This window comes from Setaria italica, chromosome V (assembly GCF_000263155.2).
Source record: "Setaria italica strain Yugu1 chromosome V, Setaria_italica_v2.0, whole genome shotgun sequence".
In the NCBI taxonomy this organism is placed as follows: Eukaryota; Viridiplantae; Streptophyta; class Magnoliopsida; order Poales; family Poaceae; genus Setaria; species Setaria italica.
The window spans coordinates 32199444-32223827 of NC_028454.1; the positions used below are offsets into that span (position 1 = coordinate 32199444).

At 43.2% G+C, this 24384-nt stretch overlaps 1 protein-coding gene across 2 annotated transcripts; it reads right to left on the minus strand.

Annotated features, from left to right (window-relative positions):
- Positions 1-7408: 7408 nt before the first annotated feature.
- LOC101768814 (chromatin modification-related protein EAF1 B) lies at positions 7409-24027 on the minus strand. 2 transcript variants are annotated; one of them, XM_012846294.3, is made up of 23 exons: positions 23810-24027; positions 22871-23099; positions 22737-22791; positions 22556-22653; positions 20992-22480; positions 20798-20917; positions 20423-20677; positions 20055-20240; positions 19611-19691; positions 18960-19020; positions 18267-18847; positions 18139-18189; positions 17784-17841; positions 17407-17585; positions 16588-16641; positions 16434-16514; positions 15993-16130; positions 15700-15816; positions 12567-12667; positions 12241-12447; positions 11780-12164; positions 8326-9788; positions 7409-7738 (listed from the first exon to the last, which is right to left on the minus strand). In XM_012846294.3, exons 2-22 carry the CDS (start codon positions 23005-23007, stop codon positions 8385-8387), a joined length of 5838 nt encoding a protein of 1945 aa, XP_012701748.1. In that variant the 5' UTR covers positions 23008-23099; positions 23810-24027; the 3' UTR covers positions 7409-7738; positions 8326-8384. The 2 variants fall into 2 exon arrangements, with proteins under 2 accessions (XP_012701748.1, XP_004969428.1); XM_004969371.4 differs by having other exon boundaries at positions 23622-24027.
- Positions 24028-24384: the final 357 nt, after the last annotated feature.

The following is a 24384-nucleotide window of genomic DNA, read 5'->3' on the forward strand; positions in this document are numbered from 1 at the left end:
CAGGAAGGCTTTAAGCTTGTCAAAAGCCTCCTGAGCCTCATCGTTCCAGCGGAACTGGTCGGATTTCTTTAGTAACTTGTATAGAGGCATGCCGCGCTCCCCGAGCCGCGAGATGAAGCGGCTTTGGGAGGCTAGGCACCCCATTAGCTTCTGAGCGCCCTTGAGGTTGGTGATCAGCCCCAAGTTACTGATGGCGGCAATTTTCTCCAGGTTGGCCTTGATGCCACGCTCGGAGACGATGAAGCCTGAAAGCTTGCCCTTAGGCACCCCGAAGACACACTTCTCCAGGTTGAGCTTTATGTTGTAGCGGCGAAGACACTCAAATGTGTCTCTCAGGTTGGTGATGAGCTGCTCCGTCTTGCGAAATTTGATGATGATGTCATCAATGTAGACCTCTACCGTGTCCCTGACCAGGTAGTCGAGGCAGCGGTTCATGCACCTCTGGTATGTGGAGCCCACGTTCTTAAGTCTAAACGGCATCGTGGCATAGCAGTACGCACCAAACGGAGTGATGATGGAGGTCGTGAGCTAGTCAGACTCCTTCATCGCGATCTGATGGTAGCCCGAGTAGGTGTCAAGGAACCAGAGGACCTCGTACCCCATGGTCGAGTCGACCACCAGGTCGATGCGGGGCAATGGGTACGGGACCTTTGGGCACGCCTTATTCAGGCTCGTGTGGTCCACGCACATGCGCCAGGAGCCGTTCTTTTTCTTCACCAGCACGGGGTTGGCCAACCACTTGGGGTGGAAGACCTCCTTGATGAAAGGCTGTTAGGAGCCGGGCAATCTCTTCGTCAATGGCCTTCCGCTTCTCATTGTCGAAGCAGTGCAGGTGTTGCTTCAAAGGTTTGGCGCCCAGCCTGATGTCGAGGGCGTGCTAGGCGACTTCCCTCGAGATCCCCGGCATGTCGAGGGCTTCCATGCGAAGACGTCTCGATTTTCACATGGGAAGTCGACAAGCTCGCCTTCCTATTTGGCGGATAGTGTGGTGCTGATCCATGCCACCTTGTTAGAGTCCTCAGGGTTGATCTGGAGCGCCTTGGCGTCCTCCGTGGGCTTGAAGGCCCCGAGGTCAAGGCCTTGTTGGAGTCCGAGGTGACCTCTTCTGTGATCTGCTAGATCTCGAAGAACCGGAGAGCGGATGGTCTGCGTCGCCAGCTCGCATTTCTCTACGCCGTAGAGAAGTGCGAACTCATGGTTGGCCCTGACCGTGATCACGTCTCGGGGTTCGAGGATCTTGAGCTTGAGGTACGTGTAGTTCGGGATCGCCATAAACTTGGCGTAGCATGGCCTCCCAAAGATCGCGTGGTAGGACCCCTCGAAGTCTACCACCTCAAAGGTGAGGATCTTAGTGCGGAAGTTGGCGTGGGTTCCAAACGTGATGGGCAGGTCGATCTACCCCAAGGGGACTGCCTGCTTCCCCGGGATGACCCCATGGAATGGGGCCCCCATTGGTCGAAGCTCTGACCTCGGGATCTTCATGTCATCTAGGGTGGCGATGTATATGATGTTGAGGCCGGAGCCCCCATCCATCAGGACCTTGGACAAGTGGGAGTTGGCAATGATCGGGGCCACCATGAGAGGAAGCCTCCCGGGTGCCCCAATGTGGTTGAGGTGATCCGTCTTGTCAAAGATAATTGCTGTGTCTGATGACTTCAAGTAGGTCGGGACGACGGGGTCAGCACTCAGTACATTCTTGCATGTGTTCTTCCTTTTGTGGCTCTCGTAGAAGTCTGAGCCCTCGAAGATCATGAGGCAGTGCTGAGGCTCGGTGAAGGTGTCCTCCTCCTTGTCATTGACATCAGTGTCCTGTGGCTGCTTCCCTTTTGTGCCGATCTTGAGGTCACCCCTCAGGTAGCACTTCATGATGTCGCAGTCCTTGTAGATTCACGGGGTAGTCGTGGTTTGGGCACGGTCCCTCGAGCATCTTCTCGAAGTGGTCAGGGGTGGGCTTCCCCCCTTCTGCTGCTTGCCAGGGCGGTCGGCGGCCGCCACGAGGTCGCCCTCGTGGTGCTTCTTGTTCTTCTTCTTCTTGCCATCGTAGCGGGAGGGACCGCCTCCCCCCTCACCGTCATGCCTGGCGGCGCCTCTCCCCTTATTGAAGATCATGACCACCGCCTCTTCTCCGGAGGCGTGGTTGGTGATGATATCCAGCAGCTCCTTGGTGGAGCGGGGCTTGGCACACCTGAGCTTGTGGACGAGGGTCTCGCAGGTGGTCCCCGAGATGAACGCCCCGATCACGTCGGCGTCAACCACATCAGGCAACTCGTTGCACTGCCAGGAGAAACAGCGAATGTACTCCCGGAGAGTCTCTCCCGACTTCTGCTTGCAACTCATGAGGTCCCAAGGGTTGCTGGATCAAGCATACGTACCCCGAAAGTTGTCGACGAATATCTGGCGAAGGTCTGACCAGCTGTGGATGCAGTCCAGCTAGAGGTACTCCAGCCACACCTGTGCTGAATCTGCGAGAAAGATTGGCAGGTACTGGATGATGAAGTCGTCATCATTGGTGCCGCCGGCCCGGCAAGCGAGTCGGTAGTCCTCAATACAGACGTTGGGATTCGTGTCCCCAGCGTACTTGTTGATGTTGGTCGGAGCGTGGAAGTGCTCGGGGAATGGCGCAGAGCGTATTCTTCTCCCGAATGCCTTTGGGCCAGGGCCATCTGGAGTCGGAGAGCGCAAGCGCTCGTATTAGCGATCGTGGCAACCACGGTGGTCGTCACAGTCGTGGTGACGCTGTCGGTCAGACTCCGCTCGTTTGCGACGCTGCGCTTGTATGGTGCACTGTGCATCATGGGCGTCGCCCAAGCGGCTGTGCGTCAAGGTGGCAGGTCTCCACGATGCCCTTGCCACTTCCTTAGGCTGGCTGACTCCTTGGTGGCCTGTCGCGACAGTGTCCGGTGCGTAGGAAGCCTGGGGCCGCCCGCGCTTCGTGTGCGGTGGCTGCTACTCGCCTCCTGCCTTCGCTAGAGGGAGCTCTCCGCCTGCTGGACTACTGCAGTCTCAAGCCACCCCTTGAGCTCACGACGACTATGGAAGCCCTCAGGGTCCTGCAGCTCAGGGATCGAGCACAGGATCATCACCGCGGCGGCCACGTTCTGGCTGGCCCGCGCAAAGTGGTGGACACCGCCCCCGTCGCGCATGATTTGCTCATGCACGTGGCATGAGCGGTCGCGGGCTGCGCCGCACACTGGCTCACCTCATTGTTTGCTCAGCTTGGCATGATCGCGCTCGAACTGCGCACGGCAGTTGTCCAGCTCCACCGCCTCAGCGACGAGGCGTTCCGCCTTCTCGCGGAGGTAATCCTCCCGCTGCTCGGCAGTAAGCTGGTGTGGCTGGTGGTGCGGCTGGGGGTGCTGATCCCTAGGCTGGGTGTGAGCAACGAGCTCTGCCATGAATTAACTTAATGGTACTTCCATCTTCTAGAAGGTTCTGGTGAAGATGCGGTCTTTTAAGTTGGTTGGAGTTGAACTGGAGTTCTGGCAAGCCAAGGATTGGCTAGCACCGGGCGATGTCAAGCCCATCTTTGACCTGTTGGTCTTCATCTTCACCATATGAAATGGTCTTGGACTTGTAATTCTGCATAAGCTCTAAATTAGAGATGGCAATGGGTGCCCGAAACCCGAAATCCGATGGGTTTTTACTCCATTAGGGCACGGACATGGGTCAATTTTTCTACCCATGGATCTTATAATGAACAAAAAGTGAGACCCATCGGGTTTGTGGGCATGGGTTTGGGAACATAAAATCCGAACCCGTGAACCCATGGGTTTTTTAAACCCGGCCATATACCACCAAGTAAGCCCATGTTCTTAGCCCACACCTCAATTTTAATGGCCAAAGCCCAATTCTGATATGCATGTGGTACTTCCTATCATAAGTTAAATTGTTAAACAATAAACTTTGTTAGTTTAAGATCTATACTGTGCATTTATTTCACTGATTTGAAGTGCTTTGTTAACATGTCGTGTTATGATTGGATAACACTTATATCTTATCTTACTATATTACCATTAATCTACATCAATGTTGCATGCATATATATTGAAATGTGAATATATATATATATATATATATATATATATACATGTTTATGGCAATGTTTTCTTGCTTTGGTACACACGGGCGACCTGTGGGTACCCGTTAACCCAATGGGTATGGTTTTGGGCATAAAATTAAACCCGTGACGGGTCATGGGTTTTTTAACGGGCGGATCTTATATTCGCGGGCATGGGTTTGGGATGGCAAAACCCAGTAGGTTTGTGCCAGTTGCCATTCCTACTCTAAATTGACCTCGTTTTATTGTCTTTTAACCTAATTTTGTAACATGCTCAAAAAATCGCAAAAAATGTCATTTTTGTTACTTCTTAGGAATAAATCAACATATATGCATGAGATTAAGCATAAATATAAGGATAAATAGGCAAAAAAAACCCATAATAACCGGTGCCAACGGATGCCATTGATGAACTGTGTGAAATATGCTGCTTGTGATGATTTCTGCACAAATATAATGTGATGGTTATCAATTTAACCTATGATGTGCAATCCATATATACAGTCGAGTTGTACCACTAACCGATGGTACAAATGCAATTTTATAGTCAAGTTATGTAAAGAACTGACTATACATATGTCTTTTCAAAAATTCGTTGCATCAACTAATAGTATAAATCCTTTGGTGCACCACACTATTGTGGAGGAACAGCTCCACAATGCTGCTAAAAATAGATATATATAGCACAAGTATTGGAGTAACCTCTCCAATATGCTAATAGATAGAAACATCAAAAAGTATTGAAGGAACCACTTCAACGTGCTCAACTAGATATCGTTCTAGAGATGAAGATGCAGCAAATTAAAAGGTCGAATCTGAATCCATGGACAGCAGGAGCCTAATCCAAAGCCTTTAGGGTACAAGATCTAGTCCAAGATATAAGGGTAGAACAACATGCTCTATTGATAATTATAGTGGGTACATCACAACCATCTTACAAACATGAGGGGTTGCATCTATTTATAAGCTCTTGCCTTACACAACTCACATACAACTAATATGATAACTACTCCATCCGTCCTGAAATACAAGGCATCCTACAGATTTTAGGACATATTAGTAAGAGTAGAAAAAAGATACGTGTACCCTTGAGTTATAGTGGGGAGTTGTGTTGTCTGACTCTTTAATTATAGTTGGATATAACAAGGAACTTAATTTTAATAATAATCCACCAATAAGCCATCCTTATCTTGTCAATTTCAGGAAGAATTGAATGAGCAATCATCCAAATGTGCTTACAATGCCTTGTATTTGAGGATAAATTTTGAATGCTTGGATGCCTTGTATTACAGGATAGAGGGAGTAGGCAACAACTCATATATGCAACTATACAAGAAAAAAAAACTAGGTAAGAACTCATGTATGACTAATAGATAACTTCAAGGTAGACCGCACTAGTAAAAACCAAAAATATCTTCATAAAGAGTTTGTTCTAGATCACCCACATCAAAAGTATTATCACTCATATCCTGTCTTCACATGTCTTGCAGCCTTCAATGTTAGAGCTTATGCTTGATCAGTTGATCAAATTTGCTGCATGACTAACTGATCTTGAATAACATCATTAAAACCATTTATATACCTTGCAACTTGTTGATGTTCAGTTTTACCAAGGTTGGACCTCACTTGCACCCTTAAGAATTCTTCTGTGTAGCCTGAGAACTTATCTGTTTCCTTGAGAAAAGCTCTGAAATTTTGTAAAAAAAAATGTGTTCATAATCAGTAGGTAGAAATGTAGCATTCAAAAGTGTCTTCATTTGTTGCTAGACCTGAGTATTTTTTGGGTTGGGCTAGACTCGGGCCAGGTCAAAAAAACCTGACTCATTTCGAGCTGAAAATTCGCGACCGTCCCATGGATGTTGTCGGGCTGATTTTTTTGGCCGAGTCAAATAAATTGTCTGGGCGGGCTCAGGCTGGCTGATTTTTTTCGGACTTGGGTTTCGCTGACCATGCCCATCCCACAACAAGCATGGGCGGGCCAAATCCTAGCGGGCACAGGTTGGGCCGAGCCAAAAATGCTCAGGTATATTTCTCACCAATACTTCACACGACGATCTCCTCTCAACATCCGTTCTTCTTGATGATGTTACTACCATGCGCCAGTGCCTCCCTTCAACCCTTTAGCTGTCTCCCTTCAACCCTTTAGCTTGTATGCAACCAATGGAACTTTGTGATCTTGACTGATATTCATAATCTCGAAGTCTCAATTTCATATAATCAATCTAGAAACTCCTCTATATCAACACTTCCATGAAATTTATGGATTTCAACTTTCACTTTGTATGTATCTCTGGCATATCCATTATTCATCCTTTGGTTGTTCATAAAGGTCATACTCTTCATGTAAGTCATCTACTTCATCTTCTAGATCATGATCAAAATATCTTCTATTTTTAGCATCATGTTTTTGTTGGAGCTTCGCTTCAAGATTACCTTGCATGTGTTGCTACATTTCATCCTACTCTTTTGATTAAGTTGAATTAACTTAAGTGCGTCAAGAGCAGGAATATGAATTCTAATCATTACCATTAGATGATAGAACCTCCTATTGAGTTATTCATGTAAAGTTTGAATCCGCTGCTCTGCAACATCCATTATCTTCCCTAATTCCTCTATTTCTTGCTGATGTTCTCCCAAAGAAAACAGCGCTTGAAGATGATCAACGAAGCTCTAATACCCATATGATCCTGCACGCTATCGTGGAGGAAGAACTCGATGGAGGAAGAAACCTCTCCAAAATGCTAATAGGTAGAAACATCACAAAGTGTTGAAAGAACCATCTCAACGTACTAAGCTAGATATCGTTCTAGAGACGAAAATACACCAAAAGGTCGAAACCGAATACGCAAAAGATATGGCTAATGGAGAAATAACCTTATATACTTCTTTTTTGCACTAGTGTTGTAGTAAAAACCAATTTTTCATCTAATTCTTGATGTCTAGAGATGAGTGGATTTTCATAGTAGAAGAATGAGATCTATCTTCTTAACTCTTGATAGCAAAATTCTGTTGGAGTTTTGATACTTGAATATTTATCAACCGTTTAGCTATATGTAATGTCCCTCACCACCCCATACGGACTGCGCAACCCAATAGGAAGACAGTCCGTGTCTTCGCGCACACAAAAGAAACCCGATGTGCCACACCATTTGTTTAACAGATCACAATTGTGCCTTCAAAGGGTTACTACCAAGAGCAGCTGCGAATTCTAACAGAGCATAACAGTTAGAGCAAAGAATATAACATACAATGACAAAAGAATATAACAGGAAGAGCAAAGAATGAAAACCACCAGCCTGGTTTCACTTTATCGGTGCAAAGCAGGACTCAGAAACTGCTAACCACAGGATCTGCTTTGACGCAAAGAAAGGCTTTTGCATTCATTGACTTGTGAGCTGAATATACAGGCTTATACAAAAGAGACTGTCTCTAACAGCATGGACCTCAAAGGCAAAAATATACAACTGGGCCCAGTGTCGGGTTACAATTTGACAACAAAAGGAATTTGCCCTCACAAGAACCACCTCCAGCAATCTAGGGTCAAACTACTTTGAAGGTAGCAGTGTGGCACCAAAATGGTACGGAAAATAATTATCTACCTGACACTGAGGTGGCTACAATTAGCTCAAAGTTGGGGAATAAAGAGCGCTATCATCCGCACATCTTCCACAGCACGGACGCCTAGAAAAAGATAGAACGCATATCAGCAAACAAAAAACTATCATTTATCGATGCCCCAGCAACTTACAAGGCAATAACAAGTAGAAAGAAAACAAAGCTATTCGGTCCCATAAAGATTGATAAAAATATATGCAGAAATTATGAGAAAACAAAAAATAGATTGATACTCCCTCCCCTTCCACAAGTGTAAGCATTTCTAGCATTCAAAATTTGTTCGCAGAGGTTAGCACTTCTGGCATAATCTACTCACCACTCCCTCATCATTAATAATTAGTTTCCTTGTTTGCTGAAAAAGCATCTTGGCAGTTCAGTAGCGGCTACCATTTATGGCATCAATTAGCTGAAAAGGCAGTAATAATTATTGCATTGGTGATTGGTTGAGGGGCGCCATAGTCATTTCCCTTCCTCCTTAATCTGTTCTAAAATTCCTAAAAAATGCTTAGGTTTGTGGATGGATAGAGTATTCTGCATTAGAAATGAACGAATAAACAATTGAAGTTTCCTCAGGGTTTTAACTCAGTTCTTGAGTCACATCCATGCACATAAAAATTGTAGCCAGCATCAAGGAAAGTCCAGAGAGTAGATACCTGTACAGTAACTTTACAAAGGATGCTCTGCATAAATATCAGCCCAGCATAGCCCATCATCATCCTGGCCCGGAATTTGAAGGATGGGCATATACACTGCCTTGAACAACAGGCCTCTGATGCTGCTGCTGCTGCTGCTGCAGGTGCTGAGACTGCAGTTGCTGCCGAGACTGCTGTTGCTGCAGCTGGCCACCAATGGCATGTCCATGAATAGGCATGCCACCAGACATTTGCCTTTGCAGCATGCTTTGGCTAGATGATGGCAACAGCTTATCACTTCCAACAAAGGTGTCTTGAGGTGAGCTAGCTAGCTGCGGGGTCGAGGTAACTGCACTTGGATCATGGGATGACTCTTGTTTCCGCTGGCTCATAGATGAGATGCCTGGGCTACCTGAATCTGTACTTCTAGCAAGTGATGCAGATGATATGACCTGGTTATGTTGTACTTGGTCAACCGGTAATTCAGTCCTGCCATCTGTGTTCATATGGCGATTTTGTTGCATCATCAATCTTTGGATATTATTCTGTGATGGATTCATGTACCGTAGCTGCTGCTGCTGCTGTGTAGCCAGCTGTGATGGTGAATGAAGTTGACCTTGTTGGGAAGTTAACAAGGTATGGTTGGAAGAACCCTTAACTGCACCCTGATTACTAACATCTGGAGTCTGCATCGGTGACAGAGGCATCTGAGAAGTATATATCTTTGGTTGACTCCCGGGTTGAGGTATTGATGGAATTGATCCTTTACTGCCAACAAGATGCCCTGGACCCTGTTGCATCACATTCTTATCAGGAATTTGGTTTTTACAGTTTGCAGAAATGCCACTGGCTTGACTAGCATCCACAGGATTCTGGTGCATCATGTTCCCTCGGCCTAAGCTCTTCATAAGCTTAGCTTGCTGACTACCTTGATTTCGTTGCTGTTGATTTTGTCTAGGTTGCTGCTGGCCCTGTTGCTTCTTCTGTTTATGTGATGTATTGGCAGAAGGCTGATGGGGAAGCATTGGGTTACCTAATGGATTTTGTGCAGGATGTTGCTGCTTATGCTGTGGCTGTGAAGCTGGGATTACACCAGCCGCACATCCTTGACTCTGCTGTTGCATTTGTGAGCCATTCTGCACAGTTGGCACTGTACTGGTTCCAGGTAGTGGGCGCTGTTGCTGGGGCATCATTTGTTGAATATGTCTCTCTTTAAAGCGCATAGCATAAGCCTGCTGCTGCTGTGGGTTTGACTGGTTTGTTCCTTGGGTATGAGAAAGGTGTGTATTTCCGTACATGTGTGACTGTTGCGGCATCTGATGTGGTTGGGATTGCTGAACAGGGAAAGATTGAACAGGTGAGGATCCTCCAGCATTGGAAAATGGTGGGCCGCTGAAATGGACAACCTGGTTATTTCCCTGTGAGACTTGTAACTGAAACTCCGGCATCATCATCTGTCTATGCTCTTCCGAATTCTGGACAGGCTACAACAAACAAACCATAGCATTAGTAATTTTTTAAAAAAACACAAATGAAAACATTTCATTTAACGATCACTTTCCATATCAAGTGAAGTCAATATGTCATAACAGCAACTAAGCCTTTTGTTTCACACAATAGTAACAACTCAGCCTTTTGTCTCAAGCTAGTAATGGCAAAAGAAAAATTAATATCCTAGGCCATGGTTCTAGCATGGGAATTGCTAATTTCCTCACACACCTATCCGAAGACAACTCTTTAGATACATTCCATTTCTTCAAACATCTCTTAAATGCTGCTTCCTCCATGACAGGTACACAGTTAACCAGCCTTTCCAAGTACTATCAGCATGCATCAGAATTCTGGTATGCGTTGGTGACTCTTGAGGCAAACAAACCATCTCAAACAACATCAGCTAAGCTTTTCTTCAATTCAATCCCCCCTACCCCCCCCCCCCCAAAAGTACGACATCCATTTCAGATTTTGTCCTTTCTTCTATGCCCACAGCTAGTGTCGGATAAGCTCGGTACCATGCCCAACCCTCTTCACTAAACATATGCATTTCAGCTAAACTTAACTGTTGAATGTGACTGTCCTTAATAGGACATTCTGCACCATACAACACCACAAGCCTGATCACCGTCTAGTAGAACTTCTTCGCTTCTGAGGTACCCAACTATCATGCTGCAGCTACCAAGCAAAGGCTGCCACCTCTATGACACAATGTCAAATTTCTTTCCATGACACACAGGAATATTATATTCTCCAAGGAGATTATTCGAACCTTGTGATGGATGAGGGACTTGCAAAATTTTGCCACTCTAAATGCCGGCATTTGAAAATATTCCATTTGAGGGACTCACAAGTGTCTCGCTGCAAATGCTTTTGGCGTTACTTTAAACCTTTTTTATTAAGTATGGCATGAAGTTGGTATAATACTCAAAACGGATAAAGAGAGCTAATTTATCTTGTGTTATTAAAAAACTTCAATATATCTGGGGTTAATTAGGCGATTCATCCCTGTTGCTCCCATTGTTCAAGCTTCACCTAGTCATTACATTTTTGCAACATCATTCACTCAATGCTTGGGCTGCCAGATGTCTCCCCATAAAGCTCTGAAGATCGATTTTCCCAATGGTGCAAGACTGAGGCCATGGTGAATACAGCAAACCGCAAGGGATTTAACTCTGGTTATTTTAGGCACCTGGCTCATCTGGAAGTAAAGGAATGACTATGTCTCAAAGCCTCGTGGCGATGGAGCTCCTTCTGACATGGGGATGGCGGCGACTGGATTTGGTGGCTTCCGGCGGTGGCAGTTTCTGGAGGTTTCGGCCTGCAGAGGTTTTCTTTGTCTTTTAGGGGGCCTTTGTACAAATAGGTTGGAACAGTTGTCCTCTGTATCCTACCTGCACGTATCTGTATTTGTACAGGTCTTTGTACGGTATCCTTAACCTTTAATACAGGTATGTTTGATCAAAAAAAACAGAGGCCGACCGTCTGTTCAGCATTTGCTCCATGTTGCAAAAGAGGTGTACCTATGGTGCCTGGCCGGAGCCAAGTGTCTCCAGGAGTTTGCCTATAGGGCCTAGAGCAGAGCTTGCTTTGGTAGTCAAAATTGTTCAATTGTGCGAATGTAATACTTAAAACCAGACAAATTTCTGTAACTTATTCATTATTATTAATGCAATGACATGCAGTTCTCCTGTGGGTTCCAAGACAAAATTTCCAACGTTATCAGCCTTCAGTCATCTAGAATTACCCAGAGTACAGACAAGCCATCTGAACCAGCGAAAACCAGGAAATTTTGAACCAGTTCCGTGCCATAGATACGTAAACATCTGCTTTTGTACTAGTTCGTCTGAAATCATGTTGTTTCCATATGATAAAACAAAACGATAGGTGGACCCACAATATTATGTACTACCACAAGAATCAACACAGAGCAAAGATATGCTGAAATTGAAAAATCTTAATGCATACGAAATTGAATGCTTACCCGAAGCATCTGCATTGGATCACGAGGCCTCAACATCGTATTTCCAGGACCAGGTATGGCACCAGGATGAACATTCACTGTATTTTGTAATCCTTGCCCATTGTTGGGTGACATGTTTCCATGTGGAACTACATTTGCCATTCCAGGGGAACCAACCCTTGGAAAACCCGGCCTAGTTGGTGTACCTCGATTTAGTCCGGTCATAATTCCGGCACCATGAGCTGGTGGCATCATTCGGGCACCCCGATCAACTCCAGATGGCAACACACCAGGAACTCCAGGTTGCTGAAGATTTCTTCCATTGACCATCTGGCTATAATGAATTCTTGATTGCTCATCACCCTGTAACAAGGTTGGTCTAGGCACACCATACCTCTGAGCATCCCTGCAATAAAATTTTGCAGAAACAAATATGAATATGGAACGTGTTATATATCAGCTATAGAGGATAATCACTTTACCTGGAGGGAGCATTCAAAGGCAATGGCGAATTGCTTCCTATAACCATACCAGGAGAACCTGGTAATCTGGAATTCACATTGGAGGTAGGAAGAGTAGGACCAATAGAACCATGATTGTTTTGAAGAGCTAAACCACTTGTGTGAGATCCTTGGTAACCAACAGAAAGTGTATCCGAGTTTGAAGGTCCATCACAAAGATCAAGTGGCCTATAAAAAGTTAAAATTAGAAAGAACATGGCGGTTTGATACGGCCAATATAGAAAGTTATAAGTTCATAGCAGGATTAGATAAGACAGATCTCAAACGTCTAAGTTTATAGTTCATACGTTAAAACTACACCAGATAAGTTGCCTGGACATGCTTGAGAAAGTGCAAAAACATGAGAAGTATGAAGTGGATTTATTTGCCTCAGCTCCTGGATCTCACCCTAATAAGAGAAAACAGACAAGGAAATCACTGTGAGCATATACTAATAATTAAAAAAGAGCTCCAAATTGGAAGAAACATTAGAGATAAATTTTCAAATTAACTGAAATAAATGTGAATATTCAGACAAAGAAAAATGGTTTCACCATACATCAGATGATGGGTTGTAATCTAACTTGGATTGCAAATCAAATGATTCATAACTTTCAAATTAACCAAAAATAAACATGGTTAGATCATATAAGAATTGGACTGGAAGTTCAATTTTCATTCTAACAAAAAGTAAAACACCACAAGAAACTGTCAATAATATAAGAGTTTATATTTCATACTGATATTCTTGCTAAAGAAACAAGGGAGCTAATATTTTTGGTCAATATGCACTCCCTCTTCCATCCGAATAAAGAGTGAAACAATACAAAAGCATGCAATCAAATTGTATTAATTTTGACCACAAATAACATCTACAGTGTATAGCTTAGAAATATATAACGCCATGAGTTAAAAAATTCATAAAAACACTAATGTAGTATTATAATGTTGCACTCTTTACAGTTTTGGGTACACAGTAATAAGATTAGAGAAGTGGCATCTTGTTGAGAGAGTAGTTTTATAGAATCCACAAACATTTTTTTTCCAATGTAAGTGGGACTGTAAGTGTGGCTAAGGGAAGGAGAGAAGGACATCTATAGGATGGCTAGGGTTCGTGAGAGAAAGATGAGGGACTTCAACCAAGTTAAGTGCATTAAGGATGAAATGGAGAACATCTTAGTAAAGGAGGATGAAATCAAACATAGATGGCAAGAGTATTTTGACAAATTGTTTGATGGTGAGAATGAGAACACAACATTTCAGTTGGATGACTCTTTTGATGACACCAACAAGCACTTTGTGCGGAAGATCCAAGAATATGAGGTCAGAGAGGCGTTGAAAAGGATGAAAAGTGGTAAGGCGATGAGCCCGGATGGTATCCCAATTAAAGTGTGGAGATGCCTAGAGGATATAGCCACAATATGGCTAACCAAGTTGTTCAACCATATTTTTTCGGTCGAACAAGATGCCGGAAGGGTGGAGAAGTATATTGGTACCAATATACAAGAATAAGGGAGATATTCAAAGTTGTACTAATTACCGAGGAATTAAGTTGATGAGCCATACTATGAAGCTATGGAAGAGTCATCGAGCATCGTTTGTTTGACAAGGATAACGTGGGTGTCTATGAACCAATTTGGTTTCATGCCTGGAAGGTCAACCATGGAAGGTATTTTCTTAATAAGACAAGCTATGGAGCGGTATAGGGAGAAGAAGGACCTACATATGGTTTTCATTGACTTGGAGAAGGTGTATGACAAAATACCAAGGAATGTTATGTGGTGGACTTTGGACAAGCATAAAGTCCCAACGAAGTACGTTGGACTTATTAAGGACATGTACAACATTGTTGTAACTAGAGTTCGAACCAGTGATGGCGACACAGATGATTTTCGATCAAAAAAGGACTGCATCAAGGGTCAGCTTTGAGCCCTTATCTATTTGCCTTGGTGATGGATGAGGTCACAAAGGGCATACAAGGGTATCCCTTGGTGTATGCTCTTCGCGGATGATGCAGTGCTAGTTGATGAAAGTCGAGCAGGAGTAAATAGGAAACTGGAGTTGTGGCGGGAGACCCTAGAGTCAAAAGGTTTTAGACTCAACAGAACTAAAACTGAATATATGATATGTGACTACTACACCTGAGGAGGGAGATGTCAGTATGGAAGGTCAAGTAGTGACCAGGAAGGATACATTTCAATATTTGGGATCAATGCTACAAGCATCAGGGGATGTTGATGAGGATGTTAGCCATAGAATCAAAGCGGGGTGGATGAAGTGGCGCCAAGCATCAGGAATTTTATACAAGAGGGTACCAGTGAAGCTAAAAGGCAAGTTTTATAGGATGGCGATTAGACCTACAATGTTGTATGGTGCAAAATGTTGGCCTACAAAAAGACGACATGTCCAGTAGATAAGTGTTGCGGAAATGCGTATGTTGAGTTGGATTTGTGGTCATACGAGAAGAGATCGAGTCCAAAATGAGGATATATGTGATAGGTTAGGGGTAGCACCAATTGAAGAAAAGCTTATCCAACACCGGCCGAGATGGTTTGGACATGTCCAACGGAGGCCTCCGAAGGCACTGGTGCGTAGTGGAACCCTAAGGCATGACAGTAATGTGAAGAGAGGCAGAGGAAGACCAAAATTAACAAAGATTTAGCCCTAGATAGGAGTGCCTGGAAAACAGCTATTCATGTGCCTGAACCCTGAATTGTGGCTCTTGTTCGCTTTCAACTCTAGCCTACCCCAACTTGCTTGGGACTGAAAAACAGCTATTCATGTGCCTGAACCCTGAATTGTGGATCTTGTTCGATTTCAACTCTAGCCTACCCCAACTTGCTTGGGACTGAAAGGCTATGTTGTTGTTGTTGTTGTTGTAAGTGGGGACAATTTTATAGTAGTCCAAAGAACAATAAAAGCCCATAAGGTACAGAGGAGAGGATAAAAGATTAATGTCATTGCACACGAACATGCAGATAGCATCTCTGTTACTTTGCTTGTACATACCCAAAACTAGCTGAGTTGTCATATCTAACAGTAGGGAAAATTGTTCATCAAGAAAGAGCAAAAAAGCATGAAAGAATTAGCAAACAGTAAATGAACTTTTAGCTATTACTCCCTCTGATCGAAAACGCAAATCATTAGGACATTGACTCATTCTACAAGATGACACTTGGACCAACAGTTTCTATTAAAATATGCTAATAAGTAAAAAGGATGTATTATTTTATGAAAGCATGCTTAGTGATTATTCTAGCAACATTAATTTTATGTTTTTAATACATGAAATAAGTCAAAGTTCAAAAGGTTTGACTGACACAAACCGTAAAATGATAAATATTTTCGATTGAAGGAGTAGATGCAAGCAAAAGATTACAAACATATTGTGTCCCAACCAAGAATTAAGTAACATGATGTTTTTCGAACCATAATACTAACCTTTCTACGAGTTTGATGCAATTTTTGTCCAAAAAATATTATTTTCTCAAAGTGTGCCTTGAGAGTCTCTTCCTCGAACGGTCCTTGAAGGCGCTGAAACAGCTGCCTGGCGCTACCCTGATATGCACATGCAGAGGGTTTACATGTTACATTGGTTTTACATGTTGCACACTGTTTAAGAGAAAAATGGTCGCTTTTGTTGCAACAGATCAGATTAGATCTAGAATCAAAATCTTCAATATCATTTCCATATACATGATGACAAGTAAAATAGAAGAAAAATGGGAAATAACCTTTGGAATGCCAGGCAATGCAGATGGATAGTGTTGAGATGAGCCTGAGTCATCAGCACTGTCAGCACCATCACCAGAACTTTTATCCGTCAAAAGTTTATGGCGTTCCTTACACTCATTAGGCCTTCTATATATACACTGCGCATGAGATGCTAGAATTTTCAATTAAATCATAAAATGGAATATCGTTTCTAATTAGCACCAGATTATTGCAAGAAATAAGATCCAAAGAATTGAAATGTCTATATAAATCAATTACAAAAAATGAACAAAAAAATTACTTGAACTTACTCAGTTACTCATAAGAAGTATAAGGTTCTAAATGAAAAACACAAACATAAAGGTTGCAACAAAATAGTTTGCATGGCACATTCTCATGAATTGGGAGAAAAATAAATGGCTGATGCCAAACATTAATGCTTATCCTGAACAAAATATTACCTTCAATTGGATGATGCTATTAAGGGCATCACTCACCAATTCCCAGTTTTCACCCATATCATGTACAAGGACAACAAGAGCCTGGTACAATAGGACATTAGGATAACGCCAACCAAAGAAAAATAAGAGATACAACTATTTCAAAGACAATAACCTGGTCCTCAAAACTTGACCATGGACTTCCAGGACCAGAATGACCAACTGCCATCTAATAAAAAGATCAGAATTTTAGAAAGTTGTTTTTTTGTTCAATAAGAAGCATAAATTACAAGAAGCAACATAGAATGCTAATATCTTAACACAAATCAGAACATGTTGGACTATTCAAAAGAATTTGAACTTTCAAAGCTCACAATCGGCTCAGGTTTTGGCTTAACTCAAAATTATCAAGCCTGAAACAGGCATCTCTAGCACACCATGAGCTGGATGTATGAGGTATAATGTTCATATTATTTAGAGAGAGACAGAGAGAGGTGCTACACAAGTTCTTGAGCCAATTTAACCAGTGTACAAAGTTGATCAAGCCTCCCTCTAGCCATGCTTTACAGCTCAAGCACTTAATCAAACAAGAATGTGAAAATTGGGGTAAGTTCCTGTTAAGTATGGCTTTATTGTATTGAATCATCTTGTTCCTATAATTACCAGTAAAGGAGATACACTATATCTAAGTGACCAAAAACAAGGTACGAGCTTTAAGCAGTAGTACATTCAGTTATTGTAGACAACAGAGGACCCAGAAGTAATAGCATGAAATGAATTTTCTAGTAAATTCATCTGTAGTGCTTCTCACTGTGACTACACAATAATCTGACCTACATGGATGTGCAGGGCATCCATTTTATGTTACAAAACATGAATCCAAAATTAACCGATCACTTTTAGCCCAAACTAACACGTATGTTCACGAAAAAGATTCAAGTGGGGTACAAACAATTGTATGACCAGAATGATAATTACAAAAAGATATGAATACCTTGGGTCCTTTACTTTTTCTTCCACGAGTGCTAATCTTTATCTTAGGGTTTGCCATGTTGCTCATTTGTGATGCAGCAGGAGATGCTATTGGACCAACTGGTGCAAGAGCTTCCAGTGAAATATCCGGCGCTTGATTCATCAGTTTAGGCTTCTTAGAAGCATGTTGACCGTTAACCACTGTTGATAAGTCAATAACACCTAAGATGTGAGGAGCTATTTCACGTTCCAACAATAAGAACTAGTTGTTCTCATGTGGCATTGGTGACAATATATATATGTATGTATATATGTATGTGGATATATGTATATATATACATATATATATATATATATGATGACAAAATATGCAAACTGACGAATAGATAAAGGGAGTACCAAAATTCCCATTTGAATCGAATTGATGAATCTCCGGTCTCTTTTTCACATAATCCTTCTGGTACAGGAAGAAGAAAACATGCATCAGATACTGAATATGGGGTTTGATTGGGATAGCTTGTGACATTCCCTGATCCCAGCATTAGAACACACAAAAGAGCGCTAATACTAGATGATGGATGCCAGATTCGTTTAGAGCATTATTTGTTTGCAAAACCTTAAAATTTCATACCATTATTAAGCAATTTGTATGGATAGCCACCTTAAAGCTAAGATCTTTACATAAAATTTAGTTGCAAAGGTCGATTCAGATGATATAACTAAACATAGCAGATAATTTATTAAAACAAAATACCTGCTCATATTGAGTAACCAAATCGACCTGAGGTCTAGGATCATATGTGCCCTGAAAAATCACCAGAAACTTACTCTATCAAACGAAGCCAACAACAAAAGGATGAGAATTTTGCACAAAGAATTAACCTTTCCAGATGCCATCAAGGAACAAGACTCAGCCACACTTAGTGGTGCCTTGTGTCCTGGGTGCTTAGGCTTTTTCTTCTTTTTAGACTTTGTAGACACCTCGCTAGCATCATACAACAATTGTCTGTCAAAATCAACTGTGGACTCTATATCTGCATTCTTCCGGGAAAATGATCCTCCATGTAATGAACTTTGATCATCTTGACAGGAGTTTGTGTCTCCACTTGAAGCGTCCGTTTTACTTGTGAATTGAGGGGTCCCAGAAACTCCAGCAGGAAATGGACTCGCAACCCGCTGTCTAGCTGCTGCTGTGCGAATGCGTTTTATAGGAATGGAAAGGAAGTCTGTTGTTCGTTTGCCATTTGATACAAATTGTTGGTTTCCTGGTTTGCTTTCCAAGAATGGTTCATAAGGCATGTCAGAACCAATTTCATATGGCCTTGTGCCATTCATCCTCTGCGTCACAGGGTGTTTCTTTTTGTGACTTGATTTTGATGCCAAACCACCATCATAAGCTCCAGGCAGTAAATAGGTGCGTGCATCGCCTTCATCGTCTCCATATACATTTTCCACAGGTACATCTACACAAAATTGAACTGTTGGTAAGAACATGAAACACATAATAATATAGGTAATTAGAGAATTATGGTATGTAGTACGTGTTGAAAGAATATGAAGCACATAACAATTTACCTGAAACAGAGGCATATGTTGATGGCTCATAATCATCCTTGAGTACAGTGTTACCCATTTGCTGGAATAAAAGGATATTAAGTTCATTAAGTCCACTTTTACCACCCAGAAAAGGCCAGAAATGTCAATGAACATAACAGTATTGTGTTAACATGTAACATATACTCTAGTACTACAAATGTTTCTTGTTAGCAATTTAGTGTTGACAAGATAGCTGTTAACATCCAACATTCTCTGGCCCATAATGCCTACAAAATATATGCAGATACTTGGGAAGAGACTAGTCCCTTGTTGTAACCCCCACTGCTTAACAGCTGAAGCTTTCCTACAAATTGGCAACTGAAGAGCAATAACAAGTGAAACGACAACAGCAACAAAGCCTTTAGTCCCAAGCAAGCTGAGGTTTGCTAGAGACTGAAACCCAACAAGAGTCATAAAACCAAAGAGAGAAAGAAAACGAAAGACATAAAATAATATAGTAGCATGGTATTACTGATTATACACATAGATACACAAGTGAAACACTCTACAGAACAGACACGTGTCTAAGTGTATACTCAAATTTTCAACATTTAACAAAACCACCTGATGATCAAAAGAGTATAAGAGCAGAGCATAGTGGTCCTCATAGTACCGGGGGCATCTCCTTACCTTGTTATAAACAAAGAGACGCTCCATAGACTCCCTGTATGCCTGCATTGCACCAGGTGCTACACCGTAAAAGAGATTTGCCTGAGATTAGAGGGGGGATCATTAGCAGATTTTTTGCAGATTCTGCTGACTGAAAGGAAAGTTACTGTTACTTGAAGTATTGCTGGGAGATGGCATCGATTTTACTATTTAAAATAAATAAATAAATAAAAACTTGATCAACCTAGGAGGGACTAGAGGCATTGCACATAAGAAGAAATAGGCACCCAAATTCAAGTCCAAGAGGACTCAGAATCTGGGAGGTGTTAACCCACACTCTCACCAACTAAGCTAGGCTCAGTTCCTGTGTCAGGTTTACTATCACTTAGAATAAAAGAAACAATAAGCAAAACAGTGTAAACAAATAAATGGGTTATCAAAATAAACAGTGTTCAGATAGATTACTTCTGAAAGTTGATCTGGTACTTTCAAAATGCCAAAATCATTTAGCCTGTCAGGAGTTGGTGGTGCCTCAGCTAACGACAGACATTTGGATGCATTACTGTTGTCCTCAAGAAGTCGAAGTGCATAGATGTGAATAGGAGACTGATGAGACTTCCTAGACTTATCTTGCTCCAAATTTTCTTCATCCTGTAAAAATTCACATATCACCTCAATATCAAATGGCAACTACATCAAACTAAAACATGAAGTTAAACATAAGAGAGCCATTCTCAGCTATTCCACTCAACTAGGAGGCTTCTAAATATAAACATGAAGCCCTAAAGCATTCTGACATGAAAAGAATTAATTGGCATATTCATTTTGCTGACCTCTTGTTTTCCAGCTTTGACCCCACTCAGCTTTTCTTCTAGCTTGTTTGATTGCTCTATTTGCATTGGTTTAGACATACCCCCACTTGCTCGTGAAGTATCGACTGAATGCCAAAAATCCATAATACCATTGGCCAGAATTCTGGCAACAGATTTCTGCTTTCTCTGAATGCTTGCTTCTTCAAATACTGCTCGGCCACTAGAAGAAATCCAGTGGGACATCTGTGCTGCGGCTGCACTTTTCCACAGGCGCTCCTATTATGCAAACGGTCAAGTTACAAGATATTCCAATAAGTTGGTAGGGACAATAATGGGGAGCAACACAGCAAAAACATTTCAGTTTGTGAAAACTAAAAAGAACACTTAAGAAAGCACCTGCATGAAGTCATTTGCCATCCAGACCATCTCCTCTAGAACAAAATCCCAGTGACTCTTTCGCTTCTTCTCCAAAGAAACATTGCAGAGAGACCGTTCACCAGCCCTCTTAATGTTTGCCTGCCAAGTAAGAAGTTTCCTTTTTTAGAAGCAGATCAATATCAGAAAGAAGAGCATATATATACTAGGTATACCTCGATATACCGCGCCCTTCTGAGGATAGCATCTTCATGATCCTTCTTTGCAACAATAGAATCTTCGCATTCCTTCTTTGATATCTTCTCCTGGTCTCCACTAGATTTTTCAACATCATTTTCTATAGGGTTAGTCACATCACCTGTGAGTAAGGCAGGGGGCACAGTAACAGAAGCTGGCTTTTCGGCTGTGAGTGAGGCAGGGGCACGGGGCACAATAACAGAAGCTGGCTTTTCGGCAACACTTGATTCACTCATGTTGTTTCTATGGGAATCTGAACATTCCTCCTTGTTCCCATTATCCTGATTAGAAGTAGCAAGCTGTTGTGTATCCTTTTGTGCATCTACTGCATTGTTACAAACTTCTCTTTCATCTTTCACACAAACATAACTAGGTTCCGGTTGTCTGCAACTGCCATCCAAAACGACAGGCTGGCTACTAACTTCCAGTTGACTATCTTTCTTGGCATCCTTGTCCTCAGGTAGAATCTTATTCAAACCTTCATCAACCATTTCACTGGCCTTCAGTGGTGCTAGATTCTCACTTTGCACTAGATGTTCATTAGCAGCCTTGGTGGCATATGCATGAGTTCGATCCACTTCATTTTCATTTAAACTAGCACTTTCGACAGCAGAATGAGGAGTAGCACCCTTGTTATCCATACTATCTGCATGAATGTCAACCGCACTTACAATAGATGGGCTATTACCTGCCTTCTCAAGAGTTTGTGCTTCTTTCAAGATTTCATTGGATATAGATGGCAGAGAACAAACTATATTTGAAGCAGCTTCTTTTGAAATAGCATCAGGGGATACTGCAGAAGCAGTTGCAGTAGCCATCTGATCACCTACAGTAAGATGTGAATTATCAGTCACACTGTTTGGTGAAATTTCCATAGCTTGACTGCCATTGTTGATGTTTGATAACTCATTCTTGGATGTTTGGTTGCCTTCATGAATTGGTTGGACACTGTCCGTCTCCATTTCCACATTATCATTTAATGGTGCATTCTTCAGCATATTTTGACAGTTAGGACTAGTCGGCTTTGAATCACCAATGGATGAAACGCCATTATCCTCAGTCTTTGCTTCTGGGGTTAACCCTGTGACATCTTTTTTCTGAGAACTTGTTGGAGGAACTGGTGGATGCCTAACAAATGCATTATTTGCATTGTCTCTGATTGACTTTGATCTACGTCGAGCGTATGCTTGGCTCTTTGGCCCAAGTCGGAACAAACCAGAATCTTCTCCTTCTTTTGCATTATTCTGGCCATCGCAGTGCAGGAACTGCTCGGCTTGAGTTGCAGTAGCCCTTTTAGTTCCACGTTTCACAATTTTCTCCCCACCTGTGTTGCTGGTATCTCCATCCAAAAGCATAAGATTATCAGCTGTATTGCCTTCACGGCACAATGAATTTCCTGGCTTGCCACTGCTTTCGACAGAATCCCCATGAGGTGAGGTGGCAAATGCAAAACTACCTTTAGCCTCGCTGCAGTACAAGAGGTTCAAAAGGCTTAGATGAATAAATAATGTTTTTATTGGTAGATCAGGAACTAGTTATCACCTTATCACATTTTGATCAGCTATCTGGTCTGTCACAGAAGTGGACTGTACACTAAGTGATGCTACATGGCCGAGTTTGAAATCCAAGGGATTGCCTCCCTGCAACAATAAGTTAATAAACAAGGAAAAAGTTCCGGTGCAAATTCATTGTGCAAAACCATAAGGATGCCAATGCAATGTACCTTCTCCAGAAATTCAAGCTCCCTCCTTCGCTCTTCACGGATATCGTATTCCTGCCTGGAGTTTGCATTGCTGAGCATCAGGTACGCAGAGCAGGCATAAGCAAGTTGTAAGCAAGGTATATCAGTTTATGTACCTCAGCTCCTCCTGAGCTTTCTCTATGGCCGCACGACGTGGTGAAGCTTTAGTGTCAACGCTCACACCACATTCAGCAATTCCTCCCATAGAGCACAGCTCAATAGCCACTGGACCACAGAAACAGGCTTTGCCCATGCATCATTGTATGCACACCTACTAAGCAGCGTGTGCCATCAAACTGCACGACCTCTCAAATTCTCAAGTCCAGAAAACAGACACTCTGCTTCCTGCAAGCCAGAAACCAGTCAACATAAGACAACCAACTGATTCTACCAGAAACAACAGACCAACTGAAGTGCCATAAAAAGCACAAGCAAAAGAAGGCCATGAAAAAAGTTAAAAAGAACTCTAACCACAATAACACAATGACAGCCTTTTCACAATAAAACATAAATGCATGCGACGACACAACAGCCTGTGCTGAACAAACAAGAGCAAGCGCCGCAAATGACATGACACCCCTTGCCCAAATTAACAAAGGCACACAGAGAAATAGCAGCATTTGCCTTATCGAGTAATCAAACAAAACACACATCCTGACAGGCTGCATAAATGATGTCATCAGTTTCCATATTAAAAGAAAATCCACAGCCATCAGAACAAGTACAGAAAAAAAAAAGAATCACGTTTTTGAGCACGCCCGCACCAGTTCCCACACTGAAAAGTGACATAACGCACTTTTAGCCCATGCACGTTACCAGTTAACCCTGTCACAGCGACTACTACGTGGAGAGGACCCGCGCACGTACCATCCCCGGGCCGCTCAGCCCAAATGCAGCACAATTCAGCAGCCGCCGGCGCAGTCTCCCCGCACTGACCACTCAGACCTCCCACCCACACCACCGCGCGGCACTCTGCGTACCTCAATTGCGACCCTACGGTGCCGTGGGGGCGAGAGGGAGGCCGGACGGAGCGCCCGATGGAGCAGGGGACGCACCTGCACGGCCCCGCGCCGGGAGCTAGGGTTAGGGTTTGGGGCAGGGGAGCCCACGGGGAAGGCCGCGGCGGCCTGAAGGGCTCCGGGGGAGGCCTCAGGAGCGCGGGAGAGGGCTCGCCGGAGGCGGCGGTGTCGACGCCGGAGATCGGGGCGCGGTGGTGCGGGGGTCGCGGGGGCAGGGGGGGTGGTGCGTCGTACGTATGCAGGCGAGGTGTTTCCCTGGGGAAGAAGGGGAGGGAGGAGAAGGTGGTGTGCGCGACGCGAGACGGGCGGGCCGGTCCGGTCGGGTGCGTGCGAACTGGTGCGGTCTGACCCGATCGGCGTGGGGTTGGGTTCAGATTGCACGGCCGACGTGCCGACGGGTAGGCTACGTGACAGGGCCGTCGCCCGGAGCGTGCAGTGAATGGAGGACCCTCTCGTATAGTTTGGGGTGGCCTTTTTTTCCCACTCCCTTAGGTTTTTTTTCTTTTTTGAAACTCACTGTGTTTTTCTTCATTCAAAATGGTCCATGTTTGTCATCATATTTAGGCCCCGTTTGGTAGGGCTTCTCAAAGTGCTTCTCCACCAGCTTTTGG